Source organism: Eublepharis macularius, chromosome 7, assembly GCF_028583425.1.
Source record: "Eublepharis macularius isolate TG4126 chromosome 7, MPM_Emac_v1.0, whole genome shotgun sequence".
NCBI classification, from domain to species: domain Eukaryota; kingdom Metazoa; phylum Chordata; class Lepidosauria; order Squamata; family Eublepharidae; genus Eublepharis; species Eublepharis macularius.
Genome location: NC_072796.1, coordinates 94746196 through 94763660, shown reverse-complemented (window position 1 = coordinate 94763660; position 17465 = coordinate 94746196). Strand labels below are relative to the sequence as shown.

At 39.2% G+C, this 17465-nt stretch overlaps 1 protein-coding gene across 8 annotated transcripts in view; it reads right to left on the bottom strand.

The window, feature by feature from the left end:
- Positions 1-17465, bottom strand: part of CSPP1 (centrosome and spindle pole associated protein 1) — a 69020-nt gene that overhangs the window by 19022 nt on the left and 32533 nt on the right. For all 8 annotated transcript variants that reach the window (XM_054985059.1, XM_054985065.1, XM_054985062.1 and 5 more), the window contains 8 exons: positions 16610-16731; positions 15630-15708; positions 15241-15355; positions 13481-13628; positions 12073-12225; positions 10468-10580; positions 8972-9121; positions 3763-3912 (listed from right to left, as the gene is read on the bottom strand). In XM_054985059.1, coding sequence (XP_054841034.1) covers positions 3763-3912; positions 8972-9121; positions 10468-10580; positions 12073-12225; positions 13481-13628; positions 15241-15355; positions 15630-15708; positions 16610-16731 — 1030 coding nt within the window. The remainder of the gene's footprint in view (positions 1-3762; positions 3913-8971; positions 9122-10467; positions 10581-12072; positions 12226-13480; positions 13629-15240; positions 15356-15629; positions 15709-16609; positions 16732-17465) is intronic.

Sequence of the window (17465 nt, the reverse complement as noted above, 5' to 3'; positions counted from 1 at the left end):
CCATTTTTATGCCACTAAGAACTCAGGGAATACCTAGTTTTCTCTGCCTCAGTTTTACTTTCAACAACCCTGTGAGGTAGATTAGGCTGAAAGAGAGTGATGACCCAAAATCACCCAGTGTCATGGGTGACTGAAGATTTTGAACTTGGGTTTTCACAATTGTCATCTAGATATTCTGCTCCATATAAACTGTGAAAACTGAAGTTCAAGTTATTTGTATAGTCAGCCTTGCAAAAAAATTAAATGGGGTAGAACATCAAGTGCATTCTTATTCTTTTGGGGGTGGGGAGGAGGCCATAAAAGCACCACTACAAAGTTTGTGAACATTCAGCTTATTACAGAAAACATGCACTGAACTCCATCTGGCAACCCTGACCATCTGCAATTCCCACCTGTGTATTAGGTACACGTGAAATTATTCAAACATTACAAAAAAGACATAGTTAACCTACAAGAAAAACGCAAAGCCACGTGAAACAGACCTTGGCTTCCATTATGCTTTCAGACTAGACAATCCGGCTCAGAACAAAGCTTTACCTCAGGCCTTCAAAAAAAAAAAGTGCAATACAAAAATGTATGGGAAGATGAGCTCTACTACATACAAAATGTACATTTTTAAAAAATACCATCTTCCTTGGTGGATATATTGCTTCTTCTCCAGACTTCAGCTACAGCAATAGGAGAAAGCAACTAGTGGATGGTAATAGTACAGAAGGCTAGGTTGAAGCATACAGAAGTGAAAAGCATACACACACATTGAGGTGTGTAAAAGATGCTCCCTGTGACAGAACCCCAAGACTTAATATGCCTCAAGAGCACCACCTACAGCGTCTGAGTTCTTGGACCCCTGGGGCATACGTGAGAATAACACTTTATACTTCATTCTACAGTGGGGCTATCTGGCCAACGTAATCCTTTTTTGACAAAGTTTGGGCCAGAGTTGCTTTTTGTCATATTAGTGCAGAGCCATTAAAATCCTGTAATAATTCTTTGATTGGTAGCAATAGTCTCTGACATCAGAGATGGAATTTTGCTTGGGATTGGTTAGATCGGCTAATCAATCTTACAGAGGAGGCTGGCTTAAGTCAGACCCCATTACCCATAAATATCTGAGAGCTCTGCACTTTTCACTGCCCCCCCTTTGGAGCAGCATAACATCTTGAGACCCCCAAGACCTGTGGGCCAGGGGTTAAGGACGTCTCCACTATCCTGGCACTGCAAAGAACTCTCTGTACATGCTCTGAGAAACGTGCCACAACCCAAGTAAAGGGTACTTGGTTGAGTTAGCTCAACATGATTGTTTTATTTATTTATGTGTGTGATAGTGTGCTCTTTCCTGTATTTTATCTTCTTTCCTATCCCTTTTGAATCCACCCACCATTTCTCCTTTTTTTCTTATAATAAACCTTCTTTCTCTAAAGACATTTTTGGCTTCCTCAGTACAATATATTTTTCCAGGTATTTCTCTGCATCTCTTCCCTATATGCCAGGTGTGTTATCATAAGGTGTTGTTCAGGGTTTCTACCCTGTCACTTTGTTATTTTTCTAGGACTCAGTTGGAAGGGCAGCTTCCCAGTGGATCAGTATAGATGTTCTCAGGAGCTGCCTGAATGGAGGCAACACATTACCAGGGTGTTTTCCAAGGAACCCTTAGTCTGAGGAAGTTCCCCACAAGGAAAGCCACTTCCCCCACTTTCTAACCATAACACTCCCCTACAGCACTAAGCCCATTCCCAGCTGCCGTGGCTCTGGTTATACAGTCAGTGGCCAGCCTGCCTGCTGCCACTGTAACAGTCAATTACTCAAGACAAGAAAATGAATGCTGCACACGTCACTCACTCTCATCTTGAACAATCATGCCTACATTACAAGGAAAAGAGGCTAGACTCACACAGACACGCTTTCTGAGGATAAGAGAACAGTGTGGTGCTGCAGCCCTTCTCAAGCTAAGCAAGCAGACAGTATGGTGGTGGCAGCTAGGCTGCCTGGAGACAATGTGGCAGCATTCAGACATGCCTTGCAGGGTCTGATGTAATCCCCTGGGTCTTATGTTTGACACCCTTCATGGAGATGCTACTTTTCTTAATAAAACTTTTAAAGTATACTATAATATTTAAGGGAATTTTACATTGAATATATGAGATCATGAGGAGGGGTAAATAGATATCTCAATGAGATATACTATATATGATATATAACATAAAATAAAGGGTTAGTGGGTCAGACTTTACATTATAACATATTATGTGGTTATGCTATATGGTGTTGTGTGCTGTGCTACATTGGTGGCACAGCATACAATATATATATAATATATTACTATAATATATACTATATTGATAGTGTATTTGATGGATTATATGCCTAAAAGAAAAGAAATAGAGTAAGTTTAAAGTAAGAGATAGTGCAATCCCTGCTGTATATTATACTATATTGTTATGTTATATGGATATGAGATATACTATATTGATAGTATGTTTGATAGAGTTTATGTAAAAGAATAAGAATGTGCTTAGAGTAAGAGATATTATGATTCAAAGTTGGTAGGAAAATATAAATGAAATAGATTTAAGTAATAAGAAGGGTTAAGGGTTGGAAAGCTGTTGGAAGTCAATAGGGAGGGGGGAGGGAAAGGGTGGGGGACAGAGTAAGAGGAAAAAATGGGATTATATGTGTTAAATTTGGAAAATTTTCTTTTGTTTTTCCACTCACCAATAAAATTTTATTAAAAAAAAACTTTTAAAGTATACTTTTATACAATTTATACAATTTTGTATAAGCCTACTCTTTTCTGCTAAAATGTCCATATTCTGCTTGATGATTATGTAATTTCATATTAACTTGTATCATATTTACTGAATGCTTTTTGTGTTAATAATAACAACAACAACTACAACAACAACATCATTTGAGTTATATATTGCCCTTCAGGACGACTTAACACCCACTCAGAGCGGTTTACAAAATATGTTATTATTGTCACTACAACAACAAACACCCTATGAGGTGGGTGGGGCTGAGAGAGCTCTAAGAGAGCTGTGACTGATCCAAGGTCACCCAGCTGGCTTCAAGTGGAAGAGTGGGGAATCAAACCCAGCTCTCCAGATTAGAGTTCCACGCTCTTAACCACTACACCAAACTGGCTCTCATTACATTATTTTATGACAGACAGTTGAATTTATTGTATGTGGCCATAGGCCTTTACAAGTTAAAAACATATTATAGCTCTAAAATTTTAAAATTTGTAAAATTACATCCAACATTATTTTATGGAATAAACTATATGATACAATATATACTGAAATGCAGTGTACACAGACATATGAGAAACATTGAACTATGGCCAGTAGTCATAAAATTCATAGGCCTTCTCCGTTTCCAGGTCTTGGTACTCTTTGTGGCAAACATGGATCAGGACATTTCTACTTTAAATTGCAAATAAATCTTTTACTGCATAAGAATCATATTTATAACCAAACAACAAAAAAGTGCAGTTCCTCATTTGGTTGCAATCGAATGCAGACTAAAAGAAGATGAAAACAGCATTTCATTACTACTTGCACCAAACATCAGCCTTCATTAACAGCTGATGATTCCGAGTGTTACATACGAAGGCAGACTTCATTGCTCCATGCCTAAGAGACCAAATCTGATGAAGTGTACTTAAAAAATGGAGGGGGGCTGCAGATGAGTGAGGTGCTCCACTTGGACCAAAGAGAACATTAATGGAATTGAAGAAATGACTTTTTAAGAAGACATTACCTTTTCTCCTTCCATCCTTATCGGCTTGTCTCTTTCACTAAGCTGCATAAGCTGTTTATTCTGCCTCTCTTCTTCTTCCTGTTTCTTTTTTTCTGCTTCTTTCTTCCTTTCTTCAGCTAATCGATATAGTTCTTCATTTTTTAATCTTTGCTAGAATATAGGATGCAAACACAAAAGAAAATGTATTGGGCAAACTGGAAACTTAGTTCAGTTCTCATGCAAATACAATTCTTAAGAGCTAGGGTGATGTAATGGTTCATGTCAGACTAGGATCTGGTAGACTCTGATTAGAATCCCTACTCTGCCATGGAAGCTTGCTAGATGGCTTTGGGCCAGTTATATACTCTCAGCCTAACATACTTCATAGAATGAAATGGAAGAGAGAACAATGTCATGGAGCAGGGTGTCTTGTGGGAGCCTATCCAGTCAGGGTTTCCCCTCCTAGGAACCCTTTAGCCCTGGAGCAGGCAAAGGCCTTATAATGGCTGCCACCACTCTGGTTTGGAAGTTCAACTAGGGAGGGCCTAGAGTACCTCCCTCCCTCTCTTCACCCTTCCAAACAACACAACTCTATGGGGGGAAATAGTAAAGAGTCCAGTAGTACCTTTAAGACTAACTAACTTGATTGTAGCATAAGCTTTCGAGAGCCACAGTTCTCTTCATCAGATGCACCCTTCCTGGAGAGATCTTCTCCTGCTGGTAACTACTTCTCTGCCACAGAGCTCATGGTAAAAGAACACTTTCACCATTCATGGGGTCTTATATTAGTCTTCTTGTGGCCCAGCCTCTTTGGTGCTGGATGTGGTTCTCGAATGCTTATGCTACAGTAAAGTTGATTAGTCTTAAAGGTGCTGCTGGACTCTACTATTTTGCAACTACAGACTAACATGGCTAACTCCTTTGAATCTGTGGGGGAAGGTGTTGCTAGATGACTGGTCAAGCTAGAAGCATGAGATCACTGGAAGAGTAAAACAAACCTTTTTATTTAACAAGATGGGGAATGTAGGGGGGAAAGAACACCTGTGAGCAACAGATTTAATGGGGAACTTCTCAACAAGCAGGGCAAAATTAATGCATGAAGAAGTCAGCAAGAAAATGATAAAACTTCCAAATGCAGCCTACTGACTCATCTTAACAATACCTGGCCCTTACTGGGTCCGACACAACCCTCCCTGGAGAGATCCTCTCCTGCTGGTAACTACTTCTCTGCTACAGAGCTCCTGGGAAAAGAACATTAGTCTTCTTGTGGCCCAGCCTCTTTGGTGCTGGACTTCCTTTTCCCTCCATTTTTGTCTAGTGCAATTGTTCCGCATTTACCCATTGTGGTGCCTGAAATCAACGTTGGTCTATACTTGCGTGTGAGTGTGGAGTGTTGGATTATTTGCCCTGAGGAAGCAATTACTGTGAAACGGGAATATCAAATATGCGAGCATGAGCCCGTCGGCTCCTTCGGTGAAATGAATGTATTTGATTCACAACACCCACACGAATATTAACAAGACTTTTCACTGATTGCTACAGATTGAAGGACACTGTATAGCTTGTTTCATTGTGGTGACCTAACGTTTTGTAATATACTACACGGTATCTTATTGATATTATATTGCAATTTGGTGGTCCTGTGTGTTTATACATATCAGGATATTTGAGCTTTATTATTTGTGACCCATTGATTTAACTGTGTGAAGAAACAATCATTATTTGTGATTCATTGATTGTGATTCTACTGAATACATTATTTTCCGTACATTGAACATTTTGCCTTTCTTGGTTTTCACCTAGTTCAATTCTAAAGCAGGGAAGGATCTTGGGAAATGTAGGCCTGCAGGGGAATTGACAGACAGGCCTAATGGAATTTTACTCTAGGCCTCACGCCTCCAGGATTGTGACAGATGCTTTGGGTCCCCTATGGGGAGGTGGGGGAAGGCAGGGTATAAATGAATAAATAAATAATAAAATAAACTCTTATACAGAATCAGTTGTGTGCCTGCAGGTGAGATGTATCTGCAGATTTCCCTAATACAGCAGTAAATGGAAAAAAATCCATACAGGGAGGGGGGATTCCATGAGCACACAACAGCAACCCCAAATGAAAGGAACTTAGGCACAAAAGTAGGGTTGTCCCTTATCTTCCTGGTGCAGTGGGAACCCGGCACTCACTTTCCAGTTTCTGCACAATGCACTTCCTGGAAGTGATGTCATTGCACAGGGCCTGGAAGCACTCCTGCACTTCGCAGCGGGCCAATTTGGGACCTAAACTAGCTGAATTGGGCCCGTTTGGGGCCCAAATCAGCCTGCTGTGAATCAAGGGAACGCTTCTGAATGCAGAGCAATTATGTTACTCCCAGAAGTGGCATTATCACGCTGCCTCAGAAGTGAGCCTGGGAGGCCTGTTCCCCCATCTTTTCCTCCTGCTAGCCAGGTGAGGGGAGGGCAGAGAGTGGGAGCGGGGGATCCCCTGCCCCCATCAGGGGACCTGGCAGCCTTAGATAAAAGCTATATACTCAGAAATATGCCACACTAAATTTAATAGGAGATTAAAGTCACATGAGAGTGACCAGTTTAAAAAAATACAATCCAGCTAAGTCTCCTGTTAGATAGTGGACAGGTCCAGAGATACAAAAGCAGACAGGAAAACATTATTCGCACACACTAGCACAACAGCTGCACCAGCACACAGCATATTGGTTGTTGGGGGTTTTCCGGGCTGTATTGCCGTGGTCTTGGCAAGACCACGGCAATACAGCCCGGAAAACCCCCAACAACCATCGTTCTCCGGCCGTGAAAGCCTTCGACAATACACAGCATATTAATACAATTTTTAACTAAATAACAATATGCATATGGAACAGTGGAATTTACAAAAGATGTTACACATCATTTCATGTGTCTGGGCTCTACCTTTGCACTTTCAGAATTATCCCAGAAGAGCTGAGGCATGCCTCGCTCCAGACAGCACAGAGATGTGGATCTACTGCACATTAGGAGCTCCTAAAGGGAGTGTGGACTTGTGGAATGAGCATGGAGTTGGCAAAGATGCCTCGGCCCACCTTCATCCCCAAGAGTGTTAAAGACACAGAATTTCCATATTCCTCAAGAGGACATTCCCACCCAGGTGGTGGGGAGTGAGGCATGACTGCCTCTGACTAGGCTAGCTGGGTCTCATCACCCAGGTAATGGCGTTTGCTGTGATGAGTCGGGCGCAGATCTGGGCCAACAAGCCAACACCATTACAGGCTGGAACTCTTAAAAAGGAGCTCAGACAACCAAAGAGATAGTCTTTGAGTTAAGAGACACCAACCAGGAGGAGAGCCAAAAAGAGGATAAATGGGATGAAACTCTTCCCTTATGCTTGCTCTGCCCTCACTGAGGCTGCCTCTCCCAGGGGAGCAGAACACTGGAGGGCACTGCAGCACCTCACTCATCTCCCCATATAATTTAATTTCGTTTTGAAATTCTATCTGAAGAAATACCTTGTGCTATGTTTTGTGTACACAGATTGGTCCTGGAATTTTGTATATTACTTCCTTGTACTTACTGAATTGTGTTTTGCCATTAATTTGCCTAGATATATTCGGCTTCTGGTCTAACCTTTGAATTTTTGTATATATGACTCACATCTTTGATTAATTTTCACATATGCTGTTTATTCAATTGTATTGTCATTTTGCTGTTTATACATTACTATAAGCATATAAATCATATTTTCATAATTCTTTTGGTATTGTAGTTGCTGCCTTCCCTTTCTTCTTGTTCTTACACAGAAAAGATAGCAGAGATACAATTACTTTCATTTAGCACAAATAGACAGCAAGGAGAAATTTGGTGTATTTATTTAGAAAACGTGTGTGCCACCTATCCAGACCTGCTCAAGGCAACTCACAACAAGATAAAACCAAGCAAATGACAATACGAACAAGCCTTGCCAATGAAAAAGCAACCCAATTCAATAAAATAATTACATCAGCCCAATAAAAGAATGGTAGGACATAAAACAAGTAGAGCAGACTAAAATGATATTGATAAAATGGTCCTCAGGCTAGTAGCAGACTATATAGTTTTAAAAGATCAAACCTCTTAGTTAAAAGCCTGGATAAAGAGAACTGTTTTGGCCTGATGCTTAGAGAAAAGTAAAAGAGAAGCCAAACAAGACTCAAGGAAAAGGGCTTTTTTAATGTTACAGATGTGTTTTATTTAAAGCTGTCAAGTGGTAATCCATTATAAAGGCTGATTAATCAGTTCTTTTCAGTAGTGTGAAGTAAAATTTATTTGCATGTTTCCAGAATCTCAATATTTATATCTTTTTAAAGGTATCAAAGGGAGCTTAGACAGGTCTTAAAACTTAAAATATTTTAAAAAAATATTTTAAAAAAAATATTTTTAAAAAAATAGCTGGGTTCTTTTTTAACACAACAACAGGACTTATATACCACTCTTCTAGACCATTTAGTGCCCCACTCAGCATGTGAACAAAGTCAGTATTATTATTATCCCCACAATACAGCTGGGGCTGAGAGGAGTGGCTTACCCAAGGCCACCTGCTAATCTCATGGCAGCAGTGGGATTCAAACAAGCAGAGTACTGATTTGCAGCCCAACCACTTAACTGCTATGCTACAGCTGCTCTATTCACTGTTATTGTTCATTGTTATAGTCACAACTTGGTCTCAAGAAATAAGCATCCCCTGAAAACTTGAGTGTGCCTGCTGATTAAAATTAAACCCCATAGTTTGGATCCAATAGATTGGTTCTGCCAGCAGTAACCCTCTCAAACGCAAAAAGCTCTTCGCTTGGTGGAAAGTTCCTTGCGCCAGAAGAAAGGGTCACGGTCAGAGAAACAGATATACAGGAATCCAGACCTGTTGATTTGACTCATCCTTTAGCTCATTTACATGTGAATTACACGTTAAAGATTGTAGCCCTGCTTGTGTTCAAAAACAAACAGCCGGTGCAGCCTTTGGGATTTCAGTAATTTGAAGGAAAATTAGTACTGTGTCACTTCAGGCAGACAACTCCCACCTTGACATCTTTTACAAGTATTTTGCCTACATTATACTGGGTCTTCTGTATACATTCTTGCTAGAAATTAAGACTTTACTTCCCTTCTGCCACTGCTCTCGACTTCCCTTCTCTGAAGCAGGAAAGAAAAAGAAAAGGCATACTATTCCCTTTAGCCAGGAAATTATCAAAACCCTAGCAAAGCACCACACCTCCTCCTCTTTCCGTCTCTTCTTCTCCTGCTCCTCTTCATATTCTCTTTGTATCCTAGCCCTTTGTTCGGCAAGTATTTTTTCTTCTCTTTCATCTTCAAGTCTTTGTCTTTCACGGTCTGCCTCTTCTCTCTTTTTTTTCTCTTCAATCTAGAAAGGACAAAAAAAAATTGTTTGTTGACCAACAAGAACACTCAAACCAAGCAACTAAGGAAGGAGAGATGGATAAAACATGCACTCTCGGATCTCTTAGCAGTTGTCTGCCTCAGGTCTCCAGGCACCCATCAGGAACTCTATTTCTGCAATAAGATGTGTAAGGTTAAGGCACTCCATACAAATGAGCAAGGAATGGCACAACAGGAAAAGGAAGCCCATACTTCGAAACAGTACTTCCAAGCATCCTCCAGTTCTCCTGCCTAAGCACTCCAAATATCTATGACTACTGGAGGTCCACTGATCCCCCTGCAATGCAGGGAAACTGGCTAAAACAGTGCTCCCTTATCCACACAAAGGATACAAACACCAGTGCAGTTTGAATAAAGGACCATGCTGCCAAGCTCCTAATGCAAGAAAGCTTCCTCCGTGCACTGGGGAAGGCAATGAGGAACAAAGGCATTATGTGCTTATACACCAAATATTCAACTCCATCTATTGATACTGCTTGCCAAACACTTCTGACTCATTTTTTCTTTCAGGATCCAAGTCAGAGGAAATGGCAGCAGGATCAACAGTAACTTGAGATGGGGTTCCAGTGCAGCTACAGTGGACAGGTAAATCCTGACCCAATGATGACATTATCTCCCCACAGAAGTGAATACATGTAAGTAGTAGAACTTAGTACGAATACAGGACAATGCACACCCAATGAAAGCTGGAAGCTAGGCTGGGGCATATGGAATGGAAAGTCCTTACAAAGTCAACAAAAACATGAATCACAAACATTGTCTATTGCAGTATTAATAGCCATTCTTCTCTGAACATAGGCTCAAGCTGTTAATCATCTACCCTAAGCAAGTAAAAGTAGCAAGAAAGAACCCATTCTCTCTTAGTAACAGCAGAAGATATCAGTGAACAAAATATCTGTTCTAAAAATAAGGCATGTATACTGAACTCCTTCCTGTAACAGAGCCAATTCAACAGTTCAATGACCTCTTAGCAGCTTCTTATTTTGGTTGTATATATTCCAGAGCTTACCTGAATTCTCCTCCCCAAACCTAGGCCTCACTTCCTTGTTTTTGTAACTGTAAGTAAATGTGATTCAGAAAGCTAAGTAAGATCACACCAAGCGTGGGTGGTTTGTCCTGTAACTAAGTAGCTATAAGAATTACTTCATGCACAAGAAATTAAGGATGCAGTATCCAATGCAAAAGAGTATATGATGGTTTGAAATATATATTCCTGCTAATAGAGATGTCATGAGCCACATTACTTGGCAAAAAACTTAAAAGCTATATTATAAAACCTTTTGCTTCATTTATACAGAAAAAGACACTCACCTGAAAACGAAGGAAGTTCTTGTATGATTCTTGCCGCTTAAGCTGCTCTGGTGTTGGCTGCTCCCCAAAAACATTACCACGAGCATAGGGGGATGTTTGTGTATAGGTAAAACCTAAGACACACACAAAAAGTAGGCAAGCATAGGTAAGCCTGTCCTTGCACAAAAGCTTTCAAATGGACATTTGGTGTCTTGTACCAAAGAACTGGTTACATTATTCAATTACTTTGGCATGATGTAGATATTTCATTCCCATGTAAAGCATCAATCAACATTCTTCACACACTACTACTGCCACCAAGGTTCAAAAGTCTGAATTTTTCTTGCTTATAAAGCAACATGGTCAAGTTCACTGTCAACTCAGCACTTGCATGCAGAGAATTCCTACAGGTCTTAAAAGTCCTATGTCCTCTTACATGTGCACATAGGCATGCAGAACAATAGGCCACTGGGGAGTATGGCAGGTTAGTGCACATCTCACATATCTGTACTCAGATCTACCACTCATAGCATGAGTAGCTTGCACCAAATAGCAGGAAAGAGTGAGATAAGAATAGGTGAAATGCACTGAAAACTTCCTCCCAACAGCCTCTTTCACTGCCTGCACACCCACAGGCAGGGGACCAAGAAACATGAGACTTTATTAGCCCTACAGGAATTCTCAAGACATGGATGCTACACCTCTGATACACTTAATTGCACCTAGTGTGCTACGAGTTTTCATAAGGATGCCACATATTCAATCCCATTTTTTGTAAACAGTCGTTTATTAAACCTTTAAATTACCTTCAAAAATAATACTGTCAGAAAACAGTATGAAAAGATGACACCATCTGTAAGGATGTTTTCAATGTCATTTGTGTCTACTGTGTGCTAACACGACACAGAAAGAAGTCTTTGACTAGCATTTTCAGGTGTTTACTTCTCAGGCCACAAAAGTTTGCAGACTGATGTTTGTTTCTACTATAAACAACTCTGATAATTGGCTGGAGGATATATTGGTGATTTCTGTGTTAAAATTCAAAAATTCATTTTAGCTTCTTATAGCCTTCCCAAGTATATGTTTATTAAGTCTGATGGATTATGCTATGCTTGAAAAATACTGGAAATAGCTTTTGACATGGTTAATTAGTTAACATAAGCACAACCACAGTTTAGCTTACTGCACACATTGCATGGACATACTTGCACACAACTATACAACTTTGTGCCAGTTATCTGGATTATGCTTACAAGGAATATTGTGCATGGGCTGCAATTAATATATTGATTGCCAAGATACAATCAAGTTTTTAACATCTGATTTCCAAATCATACTATTTGTTGACATATTTTGGCACTCATAACAAGAGCCAGTATGGGGTAATGGTTAGACTAGGATCTGGGAGACCCAGGTTCAAATCCCCAATCTGCCGTGGGTAACCTTTGGTCAGTCACACACACTCAGTCTAACCTACCTCACAGGGTCATTGTAAGAAGAATGATGTAAGCTGCTTTTACTGATAAATGAGATTATCTTTAGTAAAAAATACAGTGTAGGAATAACATACAGTAAATGTCATCAGTGGCACAACACTCACAACTGAAAATACAGTATATTTTAAACCTGCTATTTTATTTGTAGATTCATCTGTATTCTCAAGTCTTGGGGAGGCCAAACTTGGATCAACAGATACTATGGCCCTTTTATCTTCATCTACTCGTGCCTCTGGGTTATGATATGCATCTTCATTTTGCTTGTGCATCATTTTCAAGTCAGCTGAAGAAAAGGGGGGGGGAATAGCCATTTATAATACTTTATTCGGACAAGAGGCATTCTACGGCAGTTTATGATAGTTTCAAGACAAGAAATGTTTCTGTACATGTACATTCAAGAAGGTGCAGAAAGGTCACAAACCAAGCAGAATTAAGTGTGCTTTCTATGCTTTAACCTAAATGCTTACTAAAAATTCAATCAGGTGTGATCACTTGTTACTTTAAAAAGCAAACTATTTACAACAAGATGTTAGCAATAGATTTCAGCCATGAACGTCTGGGCTTCTGAAGTCCCAGTACTTTACGTACAGAATGCTTATTAGCTGGACTTCCACATGCCTAATTATCAGTGCTACATAGTTCTCTCTAGATTTTCTCTTCACTTTTTAATTTTATTCTTTACATATTATTTTAAAATACTATATGCAACATCTCCAAATGCTTAAAGTGGTGAACCCCAACAACATTTTAAAAATATTAGGTTTAGAACTTCCAACTCTTCCTTTGATTACTAGTACAAGGCTGGAATTTAACAGAAATTTAGATAGGTGTAGGTTTTCATTTAATGTTTACTTTGTATCAAGAAGAATGTGGCAAAAACTCATCTAGAGTCACCAGTTAACATGTTGATTTCAAGAAAACATCACTATGACTTAAATAGTTCCATGTGTGGGAAGGGAGGTACTGCTTTTATAGCCAGTGGTTTCTTAGATTTCTCCTTTATAGCTACTATACAAGAGAAGCAAGATGTTTTTAAAAACTCATTAGCAGCTTGGGTCTTGGATAGCAAAAGGCTGCTTTTCTGAAATTCAATGAAACCTTTACACATATAGTTCTACCAAATCCATTTACACAGCTTCTTTTGGATAGCAATTAACATCTCTTGTATTTTTACAACAAACCTACAACACATGATTTATATTCTAACAGCAGAAACTTCAACCTTGCTGAGAACACACAATATGTTCCTCCCACAACCATCCTTAGTATCACACTCCCTCATTTTATACCTCCCCAGTTTTTATTGCTACATATTGTTGTGTTTGCCAGCAGAATCTTTTAAAAATCAGAGACATTGCATTCTTACACCAGTCCCTTGGAGGTAAGTGGAATATCATGAATAACCAGAACAGATTTCTTCTATGCTGTAAATTCACTGTTTCACATTCATTTTGTTTTCCTATGAAATGTAAATTAATTCTAAATAAACTACTCTATAAATTAAGAAATAAAAAAATTCCCATGACTTTCAAACATACTTATGAGATTTCCCTTTTTATCTCTGAGAGGAGCACCACCACCTTCTCTTCCCCATGGATTGTAATGTCTCATTTCAGCTTCTAATTTGGCTTCATACCGTTCCTTTTCCTCCTTCTCTTGCCTACGACGTTCTTCTCTTTCCTTTATCTGTAAAGAAGGGCTAGTATTCAGCTGCATATCTTATGAATACAGATGTATTTTAAATTAATACAGGATTCAAATGTTGATGCATCAATCTTTCTATACTGATGCATCAATCTTTTAAACTGATATATAATCAGTTTAAAAATAAAATGAAATTTTGACTAATACTATCTATACTTAATTGAGCATAGTGCATTCTAACACAGACAGGATAAATGCTGCTCCCCAGACTTACCTGGGGTGGCCTGGTTGCAGCCTCCGGGTGGTGGGGATGATGTGGCACAGTGGCCACCATCTTCACAACACCCAGTGGCCTCTTTGCTGAACAGCACACACTCCTCCCATTTCAAACTCCCAGCTGACCAATCAGGGGCAGCCGGCCTGGTCGTTCATGGGCAGAATCAGGCAACTGACCTGAGAGGCACAGTTTCCTCTCAGGTCCACCACTAGGGCATAAAAGGAAGGGCCCATCCCACTCTTCGTCATCCAGCTCATGGTGGCCTTTGAGAGTAAGGCAGCTGCAAGTATTGCTGGTAGCTCAGCAGTGGCACTGCAGCAACGGCATCTATCATTGTATCTTTTAAACATGGGGCAGGGGCTCAATTTTTGACAAAGAGTTCATCAGCTCTTGATTCCCTCCCCAACATCTCTACTCCCGGTATCAGCCTCTTCTAAGAAACATCAAAGAAACAGAAATTTTAGATCATGTGTTAGCAAGGTATTCAGGTATGTTTCATCTATGAAATTGTTCTTTAAAAATACAGAACAATTTTTGAATTATTTTGATTCAGCATTGTAGTGGCAGTTTTAACCCATGCACCTGAAAACAGCATCTATGCATGGCTGTGCAGGCAAGTGTCTGTGCATGGCTGTGAGTGGATGTTTTGTTCAGCCTTTTTCATACAAATATTGATGCAGCATTTAGTCAACATGAAAGAGTCATACTCTTCCCCCCAAAGGTTATTAGGATACCATGAAATATCTGGATTCCTAGGCATTCTAAAAGTGACCCAATGAATCTCCAGAGACCCCTGTTAGCATTATTCTTGTGAAGCTCATTTGCAACAGACAGTATGCTTCATGCTTGGTCTTAAGATGTTACTGGATTAATCTGGGAGACACACTCAGCAGTCTGAGCCTGCCAGGGCACCCCCCCCCACACACACACACCTTGTTTACTGCTATGAAGTCAAAGGCCATTCGATTCTGGAGAACCATTTGTCTGAAACAGTCTAGTTTGCCTAAACTGGGCTAGATCCAGCCTACTGTAGATACAGTGCTTGGACAGAGAGGGATCTCTATAAGATATGACACAATCCTATTTTTACAGATAAGAATTCAGGATACATTATGACTTAGGTTTAACATTATGGTTAAATTAATACTGGATAGCATACAAAGGCCAACTGAGAATGGCTGGACAATGCATTCCACACTGTTATTTCCTACTGGGAAAACACATTTGGGGTAGAAATATTCATTAACAATCTGAAAATATGACGAGAAAAAAGTTCTACCTAGTTCTCTCTTTTCTCACAAAATCATATTAAGAAAAACAGCAATTTCAGTTCAATTATGAAAGCTATTTCTGATATTATTACAGAACCCATTATACCTGCTTTTGCAATTCTTGTTGATAAGCTAAAGTAGCCTGTCTTGAGGACTTTGGCTTTTCTTCAGAAAATATTCCCAGTCCTCTCTGTTTGTCATTTGTGATTTTTGCTCCACTTCTGCATTCAAAAAAATTTTAAAAAATTAAAATGGCATTATACAATTGAATGCAATCTTAAAGTAATTTCTTAATGAGATGTATTTTTTTAACAAATATTTTACTAATTTTTCCTCCTCTGCCTAGCAATTTCAAAACTGAAGCTTGATTTTAAATCATGTTACATTTCAGAAACTTCTTTTTACTATTCCATTTAAAAAAAAAACAGCTCCAAGAGCAACAAACCCTCACGATAGAAAGAAACCCAACAACAAACTAATCTTAGCTGTACTTACACAGATCCCGCATCAGGCCTTTGACTAGTATCGGGAATAGGTGCCGATGAAGGCTGGAACCCCATCATGCCCGTGCCAGCTAAAACAATAAGGCATATTCACTTTAAATTCAGTATTTAGGGGGGGCGGTATTACTGTGTCAAGTATTAACAAAAAAATGAAAACGTTTGGGAATTTCTTCCCTAAAACTCAAGATTCAACCCCTTAGTTCTCTATCTGGAAAAAATAACCTATATATTTTTAAATTAACACCACAGATGAAGTCAGTATATTTGTACAATTATAAAGCACAGGCATATATGATTTTTAATATTTATATACCATTTCATATCTCAACATTTTATTTTCTCTCAGAAAATGACACAGAAAATTAAAATTAAATTCAATTAAATTTATAAGAATAAATGAAATACATCTGCAAGACAATGGATATGTATGAACTAACTGCATACTACATGCAAATGCCTATAGCAGAGCCCTGACACCTTTTTAAATAAAAAATATCAGTTGAGGATAGTAGGGTTGCTATGGGGGGGCAACCTTCCACATACACCATTTTCCTGCTCCAAGCTGCGCCCAAACAATGCTTTCCCTAATGAGATTCCAAATGCTGGTATGCACACTCTCTCCATTATGCGAAGAAGCCATCTTAGGAAGGAGGAAGATTTTAGAGTTGAGGGCAGAGAAGGATTAAGCACAAGCATTCACGCGCATGCATCTCCAACTCTAAATGCTCATCACTCAAAACTGCATTTATTTAAGAAGAAATGTTTTGCTAATACACAGTTAGGGGAAAATAACTTCCGAACTTAAAAGCTGCTTCACAAGTTAGAGAGAAAATATGGTTCCACAGTATTTCAATAACTGTTTTTCTGATAAAGAAAGAATAATCTCTTTATGTGGGTATTGAAACAGCTTCTAGAAAGTGTATTATAATTTTTCCTTTGTGGTAAAACATTTATATCAACCAACAAGCTTACGATTTGCAAGACTGGGATCCAAAGGATTCCTAGCACCATAAAAATAGTATACATCATCATATGGAGTCTTATAGTCAGCTGTCAATGTCGGTGGGGGGGGTGGAGGCAGCAGAGGTGCAATTCTAAACGAAAAGAGGAAAAAGATTTAAAAGAGAGGCATCTTTGGGTAGCTTGCACCAAAAACCTGAATGGCGTTTCAATGTGAAAATGCTACCACATCAATTAATGCTTATCGCCTGAAAGACTGATATACGTTATATTAATTTCCCTTCAATGTCTGCTAAAGAACTGCACTGTTTCAGATGACAGACAGATCAGAAGGCAAGTCATACTTAATTCTAGTCAAACGCTTCCAGAAACCTGTGTACTAAATCCACAGGACTTTCCGGAAAATCATTTTATTACACAATAAATGCAGATTTATTTACTGGCTACTACAGAGAATTTAAATATCTTTTGCCTAGCTGGCATATCTGTTGTACCGAAAGTCACTTTTACAAAAGGGCTCAGACCACAACATTTAGCTGTTATGCCACTGTAGTAAACAAGTTACCATAGGCAAAAAATGCCAGTTTTCTGCCATGACAATGCATCTGCTACAAAACTGAATGCTACAGGAAAAATGATAGGACAAGTTGAAATATTTTGGAAACTTGTACTTTATGCAGTGAAGATTGTTTTAAATGGGGATTATTCTGGTGAAATGAGAGAAAACGATTGTTTGGTCTGTTTAGCTATTTGTGGCTGGCTTTTTTGTCATACCTGGGTTTCAGAGCTGCTAGGGCATGACTGGGGAGAAGAACAGTGTTGCCACAGAACAGAACATTTTCAGTAATACTGTTCAATACTGTTGTGG